The 20576-nt window shown below is 39.9% G+C and overlaps 1 protein-coding gene across 4 annotated transcripts in view; it reads left to right on the top strand.

The window, feature by feature from the left end:
- DHX29 (DExH-box helicase 29) overlaps positions 1-19722 on the top strand; it is a 35986-nt gene extending 16264 nt beyond the window's left edge. For all 4 annotated transcript variants that reach the window (XM_027709335.1, XM_027709337.1, XM_027709336.1 and 1 more), the window contains 13 exons: positions 1691-1835; positions 2053-2173; positions 3111-3195; positions 3810-3898; positions 4299-4427; positions 5238-5313; positions 8110-8334; positions 11180-11316; positions 11963-12056; positions 12787-13089; positions 15038-15169; positions 16702-16798; positions 17504-19722. In XM_027709335.1, the coding sequence (XP_027565136.1) occupies positions 1691-1835; positions 2053-2173; positions 3111-3195; positions 3810-3898; positions 4299-4427; positions 5238-5313; positions 8110-8334; positions 11180-11316; positions 11963-12056; positions 12787-13089; positions 15038-15169; positions 16702-16798; positions 17504-17559 (1689 nt within the window). In that variant the 3' untranslated portion in view covers positions 17560-19722. The remainder of the gene's footprint in view (positions 1-1690; positions 1836-2052; positions 2174-3110; positions 3196-3809; positions 3899-4298; positions 4428-5237; positions 5314-8109; positions 8335-11179; positions 11317-11962; positions 12057-12786; positions 13090-15037; positions 15170-16701; positions 16799-17503) is intronic.
- The last annotated feature ends 854 nt before the right edge of the window (positions 19723-20576 follow it).

Genomic DNA, 20576 nt, shown 5'->3' with positions numbered 1-20576 from the left:
TGTATTAACAATGAAGTAATTTAAAATTGTAGAGGGTTGACACTGGCTGGATGCCACATACCCACCAAAGCTGTTCTGTCACTGCGCTCTGCAACTCAACAGAGGAGAGCAAATATAACATAGAGTACATGAGCTGAGATAAGGACTGGAAGAGATCAGTCACCAATGTCTTCACAGGCAAAACAGACTTGAAGTGGGGATCTTAATTAAATTTATTATTAACAGAATCAGAGCAGGCTAATGAGAAGTAAAATAAATCTTAAAAACTCCTTCTGCCCACCCTAGCCTCCTTCCCAAGTTCTGTCTCCTCCCCTCTCCCCAGCAGCACAGGGAGACATGAAATGGGGGTTATGGTCAGTTCATCACAGGTTGTTTCTGCAGCTGCTCAGAGAGAGGAGTCCCTGCCCTGCTCCACCATGGGATCCCTCCCGTGGGAGACAGTCCTTTGTGAACTTCTCCAATGTGAGTCCATCCCTCAGGCAATAGTTCTTCACAAACTGCTGCAACATGGGTCACTTTTCCATGGGCGCAGTCCTTCAGGCGCAGGCTGTTCCAGCGTGAGTCACCCACAGGCTACCAGTCCTACCAGAAAAACCTACTCCAGCGTGGGCTTCTCTCTCCATGGGTCAGCAGGTCCCTGCCACGAGCTGCTCCAACATGGGCTTTGCATGGGATCACAGCTTCCTTCAGGCGTCCACCTGCTCTAAGCATGAGTCTCCTCCATGGGCTGCAGGTGAATCTCTGCACCCCTGTTGACCTCCATAGGCTGCAGGGGCAGAGCTGCCTCACCATGGTCTGCACCACGGGCTGCAGGGGAACCTCAACTCTAGTGGCTGGAGCACCTCCTTCCCCTCCTTCTCCACCATCCTGTCTGCAGAGTTGTTCACATGTTCCCACTCCACTCTTCTCTGACCGCAATTTCATCTGCACAATAACTTTTTTCCCCCTTCTTAAATATGTTATCACAGAGGCATTACTGTCATTCCTGATTGGCTTGGCCTTGGCCACAGGTGAGTCTGTCTTGGAGCCAGCTGGCATTGGCTGTACCCAATGGGTGCAATATGGGCATAGCTTCTGGCAGCTTCTCACAGAACCCACCCTGTAGCCCCCCCGCTACCAAAACCTGACCACACAAACCCAATACAACAGTGGCACTTAACATAGAAACTTTATGCTATGTATGTAAGATGTCTATAAACAATTAAACAGTAAATTTAAATGTATGTCTCATCTTGTAACTCTCTTCTGCTCCAAAACACTGCAGAAGTTGCTACCTAATTCATTGCAACCATTAGAGAAGAGTCAGGTGAGGGAAAGGAGAGAGGGGAAACTAGTTTCTTGTACCCCAAAGGAAGAGTTTAGGAAGAAAAGTAGACATCCTGTTACCTCAGTTTGAATTGATACCAAACAAATGCCAAATATGGACCTGAAAACTGTTTACTTTTTGGATAGACTTTAATTTTTACTTTGTTTTTTTAGTCTGGAATGTCATATAACAGTAGTGTATACCTATGCACATTATGTAGGTGGCTGTGATTTAATCTGACTTGTATTGGTTTTTGTGGGTAGTTAGTTAAATGTCTCTTACATCAATGTCTGTTTTAAGTGAATGGCAAATTGATCTTCTGCTCTCTTACATTCTTCTAAAACACTAAGAATATGATCTTCTTTGCCTGCTCTTGTCTTTTAGGAATATGTCCCAGTCCAGTCTGGATCTGGTATTGATTTGGCTCCTTACTATGCGAAGTATAGCAGTCATACGCAGCAGGCTATCTTGTATATGAACCCTTACAAGATCAACCTTGAACTTGTTTTGGAGTTGCTTGCATACTTAGGTACAATCTACTTCTTAGGAAGTTTATGTAGTTGGGGTTGTCCTGTGGGCTTATTTTTGAGTACTTTCTACTGATAATGAAGTACTTGAACTCATTCTTACATGAAACATCCTAAAAAGTATTGACTGCAGAGTCTAGCATTAGTTCCTGTTGTCATGTGAAACTGTTTGCAAATGCATGTTTGTTTTAACTATATGCCTGTACTGTAACTTTCCAGACAGAAGTCCCCAGTTCAAGAACATTGAGGGTGCTGTGCTGATCTTTTTACCAGGCCTTGCTCATATCCAACAGCTGTATGATCTCATTTCAACTGACAGAAGATTTAACTTGCGTGACAGGTAATACAGATATTTTCTATGGAATTAGTAGTTTAACTTACAACACAACAAATATACTCGATGTTTGCTGTTCTTGAAAAAGGAAACTGGGAATTATACCTTTGAGCTGTTTGTGCACCAAATGTCCTTTTATTATCTAAAAGTTATACAAGCAAAAATGACAGATGCTTAGGAATGGTACAGTAATAACTATTTTTATTATATTTTTCAACAAACCTAATCACAAAGCACTTGACTACTTCTTTTCCACTTAGGGTGTGGAAGCTGCCATACCTGGGATATAGATTTCTGTGGCTTACTGGGAAGTGACTGCTTCCTGCGAAGAGCTCCAGAGACAGTAATCTACCAAGAGAAATGGCCTAGGACTGTAATGACAGATAGTTTTGAAATTTATATTGTGGGTAACTAAAAGTTAAGACAACGGCATGAAAAGAACATTTGCAGTCAAATGCCAAAGATTCATAGATGGACTGAGATGTTAAGGTCTGGAAGAGAAGGAAAGTACAAATCTCTGTGGCTGTCTTATCCCCGAAGGCCTTTATTACTCAATCTGAAAGTTGCATGTGTTTATAGATCTGTGCAAAGTATCAATAGTGGTGCTTGTCTTGGAAGCACAATGTAAAGAGCTTGAGTTCCTGGACACTTAGTTCCCCTTTTTGCTAGGCTGTTGATGTAAATTAACCTAGGGTTTTGCAGTAGTAGTATTTTTCCTGCATTTTTACTGAATAGAACAGCCCTGTGAACTAATGATGTTATTTTTATTTTGTATTGTAATAATACAGTGAGGCAGACTTTCATACCTAATCATACAAAGTTTTACTCTTTTAATTGTCCATTCTAGTTGCTTTCTCCAAACTATTGTCATCATGCTGGTCTTATTTTTTTACTGTATCTTATTTGATAAGTGTGTATTGATTACTGTAATTTCTTGTTCTAGGCACAGATTAATAGCTTTGCATTCTGTTCTTTCGACTCAAGATCAAGCAGCTGCATTTACAATACCTCCCCTTGGTATTAGAAAGGTATGATGTATTTAGAAAGCTCACCACTGAAAGGAGAAACTTGCTGTGGTTGCAATTCTGAACTGTTATAAAATATAATAATACAGAATTATGCAACAACCAGTTGTTCCCAGAATTTTCTCACTATAAAGAAACAATTCGGATTTGGTGGTCTGTAATGGATAGAAGATAATATGGTGTAAAAACCTGGACAGTAATCAGGCAAATTTTTAAACCTAATATTTTTCTATTAACATCTTTAGTTGTTACTTTCCTGTATTTTAACTGTTGTTAACCAGTAACTATAGCTTTTATCTAGGAAAATAGTATTTTATTTACTGCCAAAATATTTAATTAAATGTTGATCAATTTTAGAAAATAACAGCCAGTAATTTTAATGGATTATAAAACAAAAAGTGAATGTGAAATTCTTACTTAACTTTTAGTTCCTCAGTAACTGGGGAAAACCAGACCATTTTCTGAGTTATGTAACATTTATTTATTTGTCAGATTATTTAGGGAAACACTTCTGGGTAAAAGATTTTAACCAAATTTACTCTGAAATAGTAATTTAAAAGATAACATAAATAGAAGAATTATGGAATGTGTAACAGTTTTTATGTTACTTTTTCCAGATTGTTTTGGCAACCAATATAGCAGAGACAGGTATTACAATACCAGACGTTGTCTTTGTAATTGATACGGGGATAACAAAGGAAAATAGGTGAGAGTTTGATTTTCATCAATTGTGCTGTGATTACTGTAAATATTTGGAGGTTAGTACTGCAGGAATTTTGTAATATCCTTAATAAACCACAGTTCTGGATGCAAAAATGTGCTGAGCTCATTGAACAGCTTGCAATTTAGGTACAAGTTTGAATTTTCAAATGGTTTGAACAACAAGGGAAGTTGTTCATAGATGTGGAGAATCGTGATTAAGTACTGATTTAAAAATTAAGGAGATCCTTTTTATACTGTCTCAGTTTCTACACAATGTGTTGGAACAATTCTGAATTGCCAGGGAGATGAAATAATAAAAAAGCTCTTTCACTTCCCAGTCTTTAGACTTTCATTTGTTATATGAAAGGGTTATATTCAGGGTTCTTTGATTTTGAATTTTTCAGGTATCATGAAAGCAGTCAGATGAGTTCCCTGGAAGAGACCTTTGTTAGTAAAGCGAGTGCTCTGCAGCGACAAGGAAGAGCTGGACGTGTCAGGGATGGGTTCTGCTTCCGAATGTACACAAGAGACAGGTATTGTAAACTTAGCAAGATTTTGTAGATCACGTAGATATCTTTTTCTTTTTTCCTGTGCAAAACCAAGAATTCTTGTTGAAATTCACTTTAATTACTGCAAACTGGAAAGATTAAACTGGAAAAAAAACCCAACCAAAACCAGAATTTGAATATCATATGTATAAAGTGTTACAATAGTTTTTGTTTCACATTTTTAGAAGAGGTTTCTTTTATTCGTAGTATCTCTATTATCTGTTTTGAAAAAAATATTCATAATTAAAGGAAAAGTGCAACACCAGGGAATTGTGGAACATCAACTTTTGACAACACCTACTGTCTCACATCCAGTAGGTGCAAAGCTTATCTCCTGAACTTCAAATTTTTTATCAGACAGATCCGTGTGTTTCTGAAGTGGTTTCTGTCTCTATGGATAAGATATGGGGGCAGAATTAGTTTCTGTCACTGCAGTGAATAACCTTTTTCCTGCTTCTGTGAAAGTCTGAAGCAACTTTCAGCTGAGAAACAATTAAGGTTAAAGTATTGTGATACAACCAATGAAGTGTGCATTTCAGCTTCTTACAGGATTTCCAGTTTGAGAGCTGTGTATTTTGCAGACTGGTTTGAAAATTAGGGTCTTACTGCCTTTCCCTCTTTGACTAAAACTCTTGCTTTCAAAGCTATGACACATACCTTAATTCAAAGGGTGAATAGCTTACCCGTGCTGCTCCCCCTGCCATGCCCCTCAAAAGAATATCTACGAAGAATGACCATGTGAAATTCAAATACTAAGTTGAATGTATGTGATTCTATGTTTTTATGATGTTGCAGGTTTGAAAGTTTCATGGAATATTCTGTTCCAGAAATACTGCGTGTGCCTTTGGAGGAATTATGCCTTCATATTATGGTATGGATTTTGGTTTTAGAATTGCTAACCTTGTGTGATGGGTTGACCTTGGCTGGACACTGGGTGCCCACCAAAGTCTCTTTATTGCTACCCTTCTCAACTGAGAAAATATAATGAAAGGCTCATAGAGAGAGTTAAGGACAGGGAGAGATCACTCACCAGTTACTGTTACAGGCAAAACAGACTTGATTTGGGGAAATTAATTGAATTTATAACCAATCAAGTCAGAGTAAGATAATGAGAAGTAAAACCCAAATTGTATAAATGTCTTCCACCCACCTCTCCCTCCTTCCTGGGCTTAACTTTATTTTCAGTTCCCTACCTCCTACCCTCCAACAGAGCAGGGGGACAGGGAAGAGGGGTTATGGTCATTTCATCACACATTACTTCGGCTGCAGCTTCCTCCTGAGGGAGGACTCCTTCCCCTGCTTAACTCCCCCCCACAGCAGAGAGTCCTCAATGAACTTCTACAATGTGAATCCTTCCCACAAGGTTAGAGTTTTTCATTAAGTGCTCCAATGTAGGTCCCCCACAGGGTCATAAGTCTGGCCAGCTGATATGGTTTGAAGCTGGCTCCCTGTCAAGTCTCCAGACCTCACTACAAAAACTCCCCCTGCCTCCTGAACCAAGGGAAAAGAAAAAAACCAAGAGAACTGAAACGAGAGAGAGACAGCTAAAGCAATATATATAAATATATTTACACTTATATTACAGTTATATACAATTGAAATATATGTATATACAATTTCAGAAGGAAAAGGGAAAGGGAAGGGGGAAGGAACAAAACAAAATAAAGTATACACGATCAATAGCCCAAGATCTAGCAACTAAAAGAATTAGCAAAAGAATATCTTACTGCTCTCCTTGGGACAAGGGAAAGTCGCACTGGAACGACCACCGGCAACGTCTGTCTCCCAAGGTCGGCAAGGCCTTACCAGGCCTCACTCCCCAACATGACAGACTCAACAGCAGGGAAACCCGCACCTCCAAAGCCACTGGAAGGAAAGAGGGCGAAGGCCTTTCCTCCTTTCTTCTTATACCCTGGCTTACGTAAAAATCGTAGGGAATGCCGGGTAAATCTGGCCACTTCCTTGGTTACAAACTGGTCACCAAGGAAGGCCCAGACTAAACTACCACACCAGCAAACCTGCTCTAGGGTGGGCTCCTCTCTCCAGGGAGCCACAGGTCCTGCCAGGAGGCTGCTCCAGTGTGGGCTTCCCATGGTGTCACAGCCTCCTTCAGGCACCCGTCTGCTCAGGCATGGGCTCCGCCATGGACCTTCACAGGCTGCAGGGGAACAATCTTCCTCACGATGGTCTTCCCCATGGGCTGTATGCTGCAGCATGCTGAAGCATCTGATCCCTTTCCTTCTTCTCTGGCTGCAGTTTGCTTCTGTGCGGTAACTTATCCCAGAGGTGTTACCCCATCTCTGATGGGCTTGGCCTTGGCCAGTGGTGGGTCTGTCCTGGAACCAGCTAGCATTGGCTTCACTGGACATGGGGGAAGCTTCTAGCAGCTTCCCACAGCCATCCATGTAGCTCCCTACTACCAAAAGGTGTTGTCTTAAGTTTTACTTGGCTCCCTGCCAAGTCCTGGAGCCAACACCAAAATACCTCCAGCACAGCGCTAAGGAAAAAAAAACCCACAAAAAATCCAAACTAGCCAAACTTCTATGAAAATAAATGTATTTATGTTATATACAGCTATATACAGTTGAAATACCATGCACAACTCCAAGGAAAAGGGAAAGGGGGAGGAAAAGGGAACAAAACCAAAATAAAATATACACGATCAATAACCCAAGATCTAGCAACTAAAGAATTAGAACAAGAATATCTTACTACTCTCCTTGGGACAACAGAAAATCGCGCTGGAACGACCACCGGCAACCTCTGCCTCCCAAGGTTGACAAGGCCTCACCAGGCCTCACTCCCCAACACGGCAGGCTCAACAGCAGGGAACCCGCACCTCCAGAGGCACCGGAAGGAAAGAGAGTGAAGGCCTCTCCTCCTTTCTTCTTTATATACCCCTGGCTTACGTAAAAATCGTAGGGAATACCGGGTAATCTGGCCACTTCCTTGGTTACAAACTGGTCACCAGGGAAGGCCTAGACTAAAACTACCACATGTGTCCACAGAAGCCCAATGCACCTTGCTAGCTAAAAATACTGTGCGTGCCTTTGTACCTTCATACTGCTGTCTGTTTTGGCATCACTGACCTTATTAGCTAAAAAGGTCTGCTGAAACAGACCTAATCCAATGTAATTACTCAGTGGGTCTTCTCCCACAAGGTCAGGGGGTAACTCAGCACTTGAGTGCTGGAAAATCCAGAGCATGTTGTTCAGTGAGAATAGTGTGCTATACGATTCCAGTTTGTCTCAGAGTGAGAATTCAGACTTAGTTAAATAGCAGTCTACCTGATTTCTGCTTAAGGGAGCGATTACATTACCTCTCTCCATGTCCTGAGTGAGTAAGATATGCATGGGAAAACTGGCAACCTGGTGAATTAGTGCTAGGTTGAACTGTATCCCATCAGGTTTGAGTGTCCTGCTCATCAGTGATCACTGGTAACATACTTCTCTGAACAGTGGTCGTGCTGTATGAAGTCCGTCCAAACAATGAAGTTTTGTAAACCTGGTGTGGGGCACGTCACCCATCCGGGAAACAATAGGCTTGATCAGAAGGGAGGGAGTGAGCTTTTGATTGCAGGAACAGCTTTCCAGTTTTTTTTTTAGCTACTAGAAAAGTTTTTTATTGTAAATTTTTATATTGAAATACATACCCTTTTACTCTACAGAAATGCAATCTTGGCTCTCCTGAAGATTTTCTTTCCAGAGCATTAGACCCACCACAGCAGCAAGTAATTGGTAATGCAATGAATCTATTGAGGAAGATTGGGGCTTGTCAGTTAAACGAGCCCAAGCTGACTCCATTGGGCCAGCACCTTGCAGCCCTTCCTGTTAATGTAAAGATTGGCAAAATGCTTATATTTGGTGCTATATTTGGCTGCTTGGATCCTGTGGTGAGTAAAAATAAATTTTATCTAAATTTTAAAAAGTGTAGAAATTCTTAACTCTTTGTAATTAACCTGTTTTTTTGTGACGTGGTATCTTGAAAAGATAATGCAAGAAGTTAAAATGTTTATTTTAGGGTGAGGGCAGCCAGGTATCATGGAGGGGAATAATCTGAGTATTTTTTATGATTGGACTCAATTATTTTAAGGGTCTTCTTCAACCTAAAATGATTCCATTATTTTAAACTCCCAGGTACTATTCACAAGGTATAGTCAGGCTTGGTCTCCAGTTCTGTGGTGATCCCAGGGAGTCTAATACTTACAGAAAAAGTCCTCTTATGGGTTAGGCAGTCTGGATTACCCCACAGTTTGTGGGCCAAGAACATGCTGATGTAAAGTTACTGAAAATAATTGATGTGGTAATTTATTATATAAAGACTGTAGCATAGTTTACATTTTCACTTAATCCATTTAATTCATTGCGAATTAGGAGGAAACATGGGTATGTTAGTTGCTAGAAAGTGGAAGTTAAAATTCTCAATATTTCCTGTTAATGAGGTATAACCTAAAAAAATTGATTAATTTGATCTTCATTGTATCAGGTACTGCTCTGTCATTTGGCAAAACATTTCATGTGAGTTTTGAGATTTAATATTTTTTATCCATGTATGTAAGGCATTATGTAAGCAGTGGCTTTAATATAGCAAGTACTGAATTCTGTGTAGGAAATTTTTGTAGTGCTAAGTTTTCCTTGAAACTTAGTAGAAGATGAACTATAATTAAATATTACATGTGCATAGAGTACAAGAGCTAGTGATCCTCAGGCTCAAGAAATAGGGCAAGGAAGACAATAGATGGGCATGGATGACCTGCTGGTCAAACTTAAGGGCAACAGGCAAATGCACAGGCAGTGGAAGCAAGAACTGGTATTCTGAGAAGAGTGTAGGGATGCAGTCTATTTGTGTAGGAATGCGGTGAGGAAGACCAAGGCAAAGCTGGAGCTGAACTAGGCAAGGGACACAAAGAAGAACAAGAAGTGCTTATACAGGTATGTTGGCCAGAAAAGAAAGGTCAAAGAAAGCGTTCCCTTCCTGGTGAACAAGGCTGACCAGCTGGTAACAATGGATGAGGACAAGGCTGGGGGACTCAATAGTGTTTTTGCCTCGGGCTTCAATGACAGCCTCTCTTGCCGCACTTCTTGAGTGAGTGGAATGCAAGATGAGGACTGGGACAGCAAAGTCCCTCCCACTGTTATAGAGGATCAGGTTCCTGACCACCTGAGGAACCTGAATCTATGTAAGTGTAAGGAACCCGATGAGGTGGATTAGAGAGTCCTGAGGGAATTGGCTGGTGTAGTTGCCAAACCACTTGCCATGATGTTCAAAAAGTTAAGGCTGTCAGGTGAAGTTCCTGGTGACTGGAGAAAGTCACCAGGGACATTGTACCCACCTTTTTTAAAAAAGAGTGGAAAGTAGGACCTTGACAACTACTGACCTGTCAACCTCACCTTGTGGAACAGATCTTCCTAGGCATATGCTAAGGGACATGGAGGAAAGGGAGGTGATTCGAGACAGCCAGCATGGCTTCACCAAAGGCAAGTTCTGCCTGACCAATGTAGTGGCCTTCTATGGTGGAGTGACTACATCAGTTGGCAAAGGAAGGGCCACAGATGTCCTGGACTTCTGTAAAGCCTTTGACACAGTCCCTCACAACATCCTTCTCTTTAAATTGTAAAGAGATAGATTTGATGGGTGGACTTAAGATGGATGAGAAACTGGTCACGTCCAGAGGGTAGGGGTCAACAGCTGAGTCCCAATGGATATCAGTGACCACTATGAATATCGATGGATATGCGTAGTGGGACCAGTGTTATTTAATATCTTCATTAATGGTGTAGACAAAGGGATCGAGTGCACCCTCAGCAAATTCGCTGATGACCCCAAGATGAGTGGTGTGGTTGACACACCTGAAGGATGGGATGCCATCCAGAGGAATCTGGACAAGCTGGAGAAGCACATGTGAAGCTCATGAGGTTCAGTAAGGTCAAGTTCAAGGTGCTGCACCTGGGTTGGGGCAACAACCAGTATCAGTCTAGTCTGGGGGATGAAGGTATTGAGAGCAGCACTACTGAGAAGGACTTGGGGGTGCTGGTGAATGAGAGACTGGACATGACCCAGCAATGGGCACTTGCAGCCCAGAAAGCCAAATGTATCCTAGGCTGGTGGCCAGCAGGTTGAGGGAGGTGATTCTGCCCCTCTACTCTGCCCTCATGAGACCCCACGTGGAGCTCTGAGGTCCCCAAAATATGAAGGATGTGGAGCTGCTGGAGCAAGTCCAGAGGAGGCCATGATGATGATCAGAGGGATGGAACACCTCTCCTGTGAGGAAAGGCTTAGAAACTTGGGATTGTTAAACCTGGAGAAGAGAAGGCTTTGGGTAAGCCTTTCAGTACCTGAAGAGTGTTGGCGAGGGACTTTTTACAAGGGCGTGTAGTGACAGAACAAGAGAGAATAGCTTTAAACTGAAAGAGGATAGGTTTAGGTTAGATATTAGGAATCCTTTACTGTGAAGGTGGTGAAGGCACTGGAACAGGTTGCCCAGAGAAGCTGTGGATGTCCCATCCCTAGATGTTTTCAAGGCCAGGTTGGGTGGGACTTTGAGCAACCTGGTCTAGTAGAAGGTGTCCCTGCCCATGTCAGGGGCTTGGAATTAGATAATCTTTAAGGTCCCTTCAGACCCAAACAGATCTATAGTTCTGTGCTAACAGTAAAAGAAAATTTAAAGCTATTTGTATGATAAACCTGTAAGGTTATAATAAAATACTGTTAAGTAATGTGTACTTTACTAATTGCAGGCAACTCTGGCTGCTGTTATGACAGAAAAATCCCCATTTACTACACCAATTGGTCGAAAAGATGAAGCAGATCTTGCAAAATCATCTCTAGCTATGGCAGTTTCAGACCATATAACAATCTACAATGCTTATCTGGGGTAAATGATAATTCTGTGCTTATAGCGACTTGTAGATAACACTTAAGCTATGCCATTATGTAAAGAATCCTTAATATCTCTTCTTGAACTCCTTTCACTTCAGGTATTTCTCTTCAGAATAACAATAGATTGTCAAATACTGTAACACAAAAGGATAACTTGCTTAGTATCTTATTCTTTTACTGGTTTCAATACTGCTGACACACATACAGAGGTTTACTGTGTCAGTTTTTCCTAGTGTGTAAAGTGTTTTGCTTGCTGTTTGTGGTATTCTAACCAGAATATTGTGTATTTGGTAAAGTACAAAAGTATAAAATGACATACATTTTTTTTTTCTCTCTAGGGTATTGTCACTAAGTCTCAAAAATCACACCTGAATTTTGTTTCAGCTGTCAAAGAATGTGTGTTTTTTGAGTGAAAATCACCTTGTATTTTTGTTAGTATCTTGTTTTGTTAGTATCTATGTTACAGGCATGTTCTCTAGAGTGCCATTAGACCAACAGCATTCATGTTCATTAATGCAACTTATTTTAGAGTGGAGAATGCTGACCAAAAAACATTATTCCTTTTTAACTTACTACCATTTCTATTGTTATACTCCTGATGGGATTCTTCTTGCTGTAATAAGACAGGATTTTTTCCTTAGGTGGAAAAGGGCTCGACAGGAAGGGGGATATCGTGCTGAAATGACTTACTGCAGAAAAAATTTCCTGAATAGGACTTCACTGTTAACTCTGGAGGTAAACTGAATAATTATGCTTTGCACTTGTAAGTTATTTATTAGAATTTCCCTCTGAAATGTTATTCCCTTTTAAAGAGGTTATTACAGTTGCTATTTAGACAAGATAAAAGCAAGTGGAATGCTAGGTACTGATGAAATGCACACCCTCAATTGAGATAGCTGTGTCTGTATTTGAGTTTTGATGTGGACACTTTGGTATACAGCTTTGCAGTCACTGCCATCGGAGAAGCTAGGCCTTATTTTCACCAAGGAATCAAAACTTTATGAATTAAAGTATTTATATTGTGTTATTTTTTCAATCAAACAATAGGTCTGTTAACACTTAATTTGAAAGATGAGCCACAAACTTATGCAAATGGACTTTTATTTTTTTAATTTTGTCTTCTCTATTAAAGTTTGGGTAACTGAGCACTTCTAAGCAGAAGTGGATCTTTGATGCAAACGTATCTTTTCATTTTAACTGAAAAGAGGTATGAGATTTAGTATTTGCAGCATATATAGTTCTGTATATCTGATCCTATATTCCAGATACAGGATTATGTTATAGATAATGTTTTTCTCATAAAAATAGCCAGTATTCCCATGTAGCTGCAGAAAGTACAAGTGGTTTTTCTAGTAAGAGATTTTCCCCTGGAGAGCATGAATAATTCAAATGAAGTGTTGTTGCCTGCTGCTGGAGTATATAACTTTTTTGATTCAAAATTTTACTAATACCTTTTTAATTTCAGGATGTGAAGCAGGAACTCATAAGGGTGGTCAGAGCAGCAGGGTTCACAGCACCTACAACACAATGTGGATGGGATGTAAATGGAGCCACACAATCCCTTTCTCTCAGTGAAATAGCTCTTCTTAAAGCTGTGTTGACAGCTGGGCTGTATGACAATGTAGGAAAAATACTATATATGAAGTCTGTGGATATTACAGAGAAACTGGCTTGTACTGTAGAAACTGCTCAGGGTAAAGCGCAAGTGCATCCCTCCTCTGTAAACCGTGACTTACAGACATACGGATGGCTGCTTTACCAGGAGAAGGTAAGTTGAACGTAAGTGAATGTAGCTGATACCTTGTGTAGAGTTATGCCTCTAATATACTGTACACTAGTGTATGTTATTTAATAACTGAATGTTTTGTTTAACTTAAAGAGTCTTTTATTATCTAATGATTCTAAAGTCCATAAAAATCAATCAACTCAGTACTGGAGAAAAAGAAAATAAGGCTGAAGATCATGAACAAATTTCTTCATAGTGAAACTGGTAATTAGAAGTGGAAGGAACTTGCTGTGTATCATTTAACTTGATAGTATCATTGACCTTTTTAAATACAGTCCTGTTGATTTAAATACCATGTGTAGGAGTAAACTTCAAAGTGTCTTTTCTCTTTTACTGTTCCAAGCAGACTCTAAGATTTTGACACTTGGTACTGAACTCACATACTCCAGTAATAAAATGAAATAGCCAATTATGTAATTGACTGCTGAACTCCCTAAGTTAATTTCATTCTTTTTCCTGTCACTTTCTTCCCCCTTGTCAGCTGTTTGCTGAATTCAAGTTACACTTCCAGTACAGCAAAATTTTGTCAGCAGTTGCTTAATGCCCAAATTTACTATAGAGAAGCAGGAAATACTAGACTTCTTAATGCACATGAAGTGGTAGTATTTTTTTGAGAGCTGAAAGTACTTCTTGTCCCCAAGAACCTTATAGTGTAAGGGCAAGACAGCAGCTAAGGTAGGTAAGTTACTCCATTGAACAGTGGAACAAACAAAGCCTGCACTTCTGTATGAAAGTGCACTCTTTTTGTTTCCTTTCTTTCCACTGCAACTCATTCCTGTCCCTTTCTGATTTATCTGTGAGAGGCTCCAAAGCCAGAAGCAGCACATGCTGAGCCCCATAGTAGTTAACTATGTGTGTGTCAGTGTGTCTGTGTATTTACCACATTTATGCAAGTGCATATGTGGCTATAGATAGACTGAAAAAACAGTTGCTCCCAAGAGTAATGTATAACAAAAGAGCTTTACCTGCCTTTTATTTCAGTAGTTTTACTACTTTTGTTGTTCTTTCTATGAACATCACTAGGGTAACGTTACCTTTCCATTTGAACTTTAATAAGATAACTATGGCTTTAGCTAATTTCCTGGTAGTGTATAAGCCTGTCACTTGCTTAGAGGTCAGTTATTTTATGTGGTCTACAGTGGACAAATAGCCATTGATTGTTTGTGTGTGTGCTGGTTTAAAAGTTAACCAGCAGGGGAAATGAACTCAACTCAAAAGAGAGATTATAAGTCAGAATAACAATTTATTAAAATAATACAATAAGTACGATTATACAGACAGACAATTGGTTTTAACCCACAAAACCCAAATGTATAACCCAGCACCCTGGGGCATGAACAAAAGTGGTGTTCCTTGGCCCCCCCACCGAGTCCAAAGTAAAGGGAGAGGGGGAAAAACCTGCTGGTGGGAGAGCTGTTGCAGTCTGGTCAAAAAGTGGTGATTGCAGTCCAGTCGAGGGTGGTGGTCTCAGTCTGGTTGAGAGCTGTGAGCTGCAGTCTGGTTGAGAGCGGTGGTCTGCGGTCTTCCTCTGGATCCCACGAGTGGTAAAAAGGTTCCGAAACTCCAAGTTTATATATTCTCCAGTTCAGGCGGGAATGCTCAGTCTCTCCCTCAGAGCGGGGAATTCCATAAAAGGGTATGAGGACAGGAACATCTTCCTATCTCGCAGACCTCTACTGATAACAGTTTCTGGGAAATGGCATGGAAGGCTATAGAATACATAGTTTTGGGTTACACCCATCCAGTGATGAATTGGTCCCAGCCGTTCTAACTAGGACAGTGTGCAATAACTTGAGTTGGTTGGATCTTGAAAAGGAAAAAAAGTGTATTTTTTTCTTTCAAAAGTAGCAATTAAATCTGGTGTTATTAGAATTACATAGTTTGGGATTTTTTGTTTCTGTTTTTAATGCATGTGTTTGTTTATATGCAGGTGAGGTACGCTAAAGTGTATTTGAGAGAGACTACTTTAATATCCCCCTTTCCCATTCTACTTTTTGGTGGGGATATAGAAGTCCAGCATCGGGAGCGTCTCCTGACAGTTGATGGCTGGATCCATTTTCAGGTGCACTGGAGTGATATCTAAACTACGTTTTGTAGTTCCATGGGCTTTTGTATTACACAGTCAATGCACCAGTTTAATTCAGACCACTATATATGTGAGATGGAGATGAGGAAAGAAAAGGGGGGAGAATTTACAAAAATTATGGGAAATTTTGTATACATGTCATGAAATCTTAGTAAATCACACTCAGAAGAATAGGCTTGTCATACGTGACTTGCAACATACCAGTTTCCTCTCTCTTAACGCAGAAACTGTTCTTTCAGAATAGGTATTGAAAATGGATGTAGACTAAGCCTTTGTTATTGAATCATACTGAAAGCAGAGGAGTGTGCTGGTTTTATATTACCCTTTCCTACAATCTTATAATCTTGTAACTACATATTTGCCTTTAATATACTACTTTATATACTCCTCCATACCCAGACAAAATTATTTGGGAAAGAAAAAAATCCAAATTGTGAAATACCTGCTTACCTGGGGTGGGGGTGTTTGGTTTTCTTGATTAGGTTTTTTCCTTTCCATGTGTAAAAGTTTTATTTAGAAATGGGAAAACTGAGTTGCAGACAAAACAGTTGACATAACAAGATCCTCTGTAAATTTTGCTAGTGGCAAGCACTGGTTGTTGCTATACTCCCAGCTACTTCGTTAAAATTTTCTGTGCTCCTGTTACTCTCTGTTACTCCATGTGTTACTCTCAAAGACAACTTTAAGATACAAGACATTTTAATTTATTGCACTCTGCTGATGGAAGTAAGCAGCCATCTAATTGAATTCACTAGTTGTCATGAATAGGGGATTTTAAAAAGCGAGTCCCTTGTGGGTTTGTTGGAGATTCTTTCTGTGATCCCTGGGCGGCTACAGTTGAGTGTTTGCTGAGCCCATCATATCTTATAATGTGTTTCAGAATTTCTATTTTTTCTGTTGACATGCTAAACAGAATATGTTGCATTTTGTGCTTCTGCCATAACAGCTACTTACTGTACCAAAGGCAGCATATAAACAAAATAAATAGTGGAATAGAGAGGAAGGAGAAAAAAAGAAATATTCCTGGAAGAGGGTTCAGGAATCAAAATTCCTAGTGAGATTTAGGAGAGGTTTGTGATTGCTTTCTTGGAAGGCCTGACAGACCTCTCAAGAGGGAAATGTGTAGCTGTATTATTTCAGGTATAAATTTAATTTTTACTTTTTTATCTTAGGGTGGTAAGCAATTAATTGGGGATCTTACTGGTAAATTAATAATTTCCCTGTATGCTGGTTGGTCATGAAATATGCGGGAACACATCTGAGTTACTCTTCTAAGATGCTGTTCTTTAGGCTGTGATGCTACAACCAACCAGTGCTTAAAGATAAGGTATAATGTAAACCCAGTCATTTAATGAGTATGCTGTCCATATGCTTAAAATCATGCATATGCATCACGTTTGCAGGAATCTTGTTATAAATTTCTATTTCTATGGAAAGTAATCTTTTGATCTGTATTTTGCTATAAAATGTCTGATAATCCAAATGTTTGTCTTTTTTGTTCTTTATAGGCTCCTGTAAAGATAGCAGTAATTTTCAAACAGCTGAGAGTTCTCATTGAGTCTGTTTTGAAGAAGAAGCTTGAAAATCCCAAAATGTCACTTGAAGGTAACTTTATTACTACATTGCTGACGTTATTGTTTGTTAAGTGGACCGACCTTGTGGCAAATCTGAGAAATCCTCACATAGTGGGGTTGGTGTGACCTTAAATGTTATTCCATTACCTTGAGAGACATCTAGAAAGTCATTACTAACTGTGCATATATTGTGTGGCTCATGCCAGATTTACAAAGATCTGCACAACTGCTGTTTTAAAGATATTCCTGATAACAACATTCAAGGTGGTGGTAGTAATGGCGAGGTGTGCATCTCAAAGCAGAATTAAGATTGTGTGTAAAGAATCTTAGGCATGGATAATTTCTAAGTGTTATGCAAATTGTCTAAGTTAAGGGACAGAGTATTTAAACTTTGAACACAGCATGTTCAGAATAATATAGTAGTTGGGGAGTTCCCGTACTAATGTATCTGTAGGTAACCCGTCACTTTATCAGTCTCTTTTGTGAAGTACTGAAATGGCCACCATCGGTTAATTGAGTAATTTTATAAACTTTAAAATTATGTACCATGGAGGAACTGTTTGTCCTTTTGCTTGGCAAATTGTAATCACTTGTTTTGGTTTAGATTCTGGCTTAGCCTAAAACATTTAAGATTTTAAGTTGCTGATAGCTAGACTTGTCTTCTGATTTTCTTGGGGTTTAGGAATCAGTATTTAAGCTCACTCTTTTCAGTCACTGTGTATGTTTTCTTTCCTAGATGACAAGGTCTTACACATCATCAAAGAACTGATAAAAACAGAGAATGGTAACTGAAACCAGAAATCAGTAACAAACCAGAGCTTCAGTAATGGCAGGGGAAATATGCACTCCAACATTAATTGACATTTAAATGCTTAGTGTGGTTGCTACCAGCCATGATGGGGATAGATTGCATGATTTTGCATAGGATTTTGCATAGGATTAACCTTTCTCTGTATGACTTTGAAGATGAACATTGGATATGTTTAGGATTTACAGTACATTTGGTGCCATTTGTCTGACTGTACCAATGACAGCTGCAATCAGTTTCTTTTCAATATAGAAATGGCTGTGAACGATTTCTCTTTCTCAGCTTAAATGTGCTAATCATACCATCACTGGTGATGTAGTATGTACTGATGACTAAAGACTGTATCTCAGTTGAGTAGAATTCCATTAGATATGTGCAAACAGATGACAAATGTTTCTTATGTGGGTTTCCTAAGTGGTAAATTTTTTTTTAATATTAATTTACAGTATTGAACCAATACATCTTATAGATGTCTTAATTTTTTTGTATGATTTACATCAGGAAAATGTTCTGTAAGATGATAATATGGACTGCTGTGAACAGGTGCTCAGCTAGACAAGTGTACTAACCAGCAGCCCCTCCCAAACAGAGGATGTGCCTCTTCTCACAGTTGTCCCTCCCTGTTCACCCTGATCCTTGTCTCTCCCCGAAATTGCAATATGTTTTGCTGTTCCTTCTGTATGTTAAGGTTTTCACAGTCCTGCAAGCCCCCTTCAAATGATGAGCATGTTTTTTTCCCCCTTTACTGATCAAAGTTCAGATTACCCCTTTTGAATGCTCTATCAGAGCAGTTCCTGGTGGAAACTTTCAGTGGCAGAAACCTTCTGGTCTTCACTGTTCTCTCTTACCACCTGCTCACAGTGATTGCATGTCTGTACAATCCTTTGTTTCTTATTTCTTTGATACTGAAAAATCCTTAACCAGATAGCTTAATGAACCAGATGCTCTTACATTCCGCCTGTCCACACTATTTGCAATTATGAAGCGCAATTTTAGATCACCAATTCTGCTTTCAAGAATGAGGAATATATTGGTGGGGAAGGTTTGCAATTGAACAATTGCAGTCAAGTGGAACTGTACGTACAGACAGAGGAACAGTGTAGGTGACAACTTTTGTTTAATCTGAAAAAATAAAGATTTTGTACAGCACATGTTAATAGTGTCCAGAAAGGGCACTGAGGAAAATGCATAAAAATGCAAAATACATGGAGCCTATCCAGTTAGGTATCACAGCACAACTGGTATTGCTGTGCTGAGAAAAACATAAGCTGAAAATAAACCAGCTTGTGAATGTTACCCTATACTTAGTTCAGGAAGAGGCAAGTTGTAATAGGAACTTGCTAAGAACTTTGAAGGAAAAGTGATCACATCTGTTATTCATTTATGCATTGTGATAAACTAGTGGTAGTCTTGGTTTCATAGATGAGACAGAAACTGGGTTCTGGATTGTTTTTTAACACAGAACTATACAACATTTAAGCAAGGAAGCATTTAAACAGTGAAGTTTTGATCTTAAGACCTTATTTTTGCTTTCTGTATTCCCAGACATTGAAATAAAAGCCTGCAAACTATATTCACTGAAGATATAAACTAAATTTGCACTCTGATAATTTCGTACATTTGTTTCACTTGAGATCTTTTATTTGTGTCCTTTGGAAACATGAATTAGAAAAATATTTCAGTAATTCAGTAACTAACAAGCTCCTCTTCCTTTTGGATTTGAATTTTGCATATCAGTTGTTGGTCTTATATTGCCAAATCCTAGGAAAGTGTGAATTGTCCTTGAGTTTTCCCTTATTCAACTGTGATAAACAGAGAGCTTTTTTTCCATGTATGAATAGTAATGTTGAAATTCAGTTATTCTTTGTGTTCCTTTAGCATGCCCTGATGAACTAAATTAAGGGGATATTTTGTAATAAATAGGAAATTCCACGGTCTTCTGAGTGAGCAACAGTTTTCTGCAAAACTGATTAAGGAAATCACGCCGTGGTGTGCAGATAAGCACAGTTATCTTAAAAAAAAAACATACTATGGTGGCTTTCTACTTCTGCAGTATACATGAGCAACTTTTGTGCCTGTGTTCTTTTGGCTGGATGAACTTTCTCTTTTGCTTGATTTATTTAATAAAGACTTCTGTTAATACTATTGTGTTGTTTCTCTTAAAGCATTTGTCAGACACAAGAATGGTCAGTAGGTATGGATCTTTGTCACTATAGTCTCAACAGGCGTCTTCAGAGTTTTTTTTAAAGGCAGCATGTCCTCCTGGTCTCTGTCTTCATGTTGGAGAGGAGTTCCTGCTCCTGCTATTGAAGTTGCAGAATTCCCCTCTACTCCCCTCTTTTGTTCCTGGGTTGTGTGGGTTGCTTGAAGCTCTCGTTTCCCTATGACATCTTTCCCAGTGCTCGACCTAGGAGAGGTTTTCTTTTTCTTTCTGCAAGTCTTTCCACATTTATAGCAGTCTGCAAACAGGTGGTTGGAGTGCAGGAGTATTTTAATTTCCCTGCATTCAGCTATTTACAATAATGCTCCACTGCATAAATAGTCCATGGATGGACGTGTAACCGAGACCCAGACGGCCCAGAGATTTCCTTCGTTCCCAGGTATCTCCCATGGTGCATTTTGCTGTTTCCCACTGATTTAAAATGAAAGTGTTACTTATGCAGAGCAGGCTAGCTGTTAAAACTGGAGAGAAACCTAATTTAGTAGTGTCAAAAGAGAAGCCATGGCAGCTGGTTTTATGGCACTGCTGCCCGGTTTGCTCTCCGTGCCCTGCCCGAAAGAACGGCCGTGGTCGGGAGGTCGCAGACCAAGGGCGACTCCACCGCAGCAAACGGCAGAGAAGAGAGAGGTGTTTGGGTGACTCGGATTTTGTTTTGGAGGCGGTGGTCCTTGCGGTGCCCGGCAGAGGGCGGGGCGAGGTGCCCAGGGGGCGGGCGGTGGCCGCCCCGCCGCTCAAATAGCCGCGTCCGCGCCCGGAGCGGGGCTGGCACGGCCGCTCGCC

Source organism: Neopelma chrysocephalum, unplaced genomic scaffold (genome assembly GCF_003984885.1).
Source record: "Neopelma chrysocephalum unplaced genomic scaffold, ASM398488v2 Primary Assembly neopelma1_96770, whole genome shotgun sequence".
Classification (NCBI taxonomy): domain Eukaryota; kingdom Metazoa; phylum Chordata; class Aves; order Passeriformes; family Pipridae; genus Neopelma; species Neopelma chrysocephalum.
The sequence above is the reverse complement of the archived record's forward strand: the minus strand, read 5'-3'. Positions and strand labels throughout refer to the sequence as shown.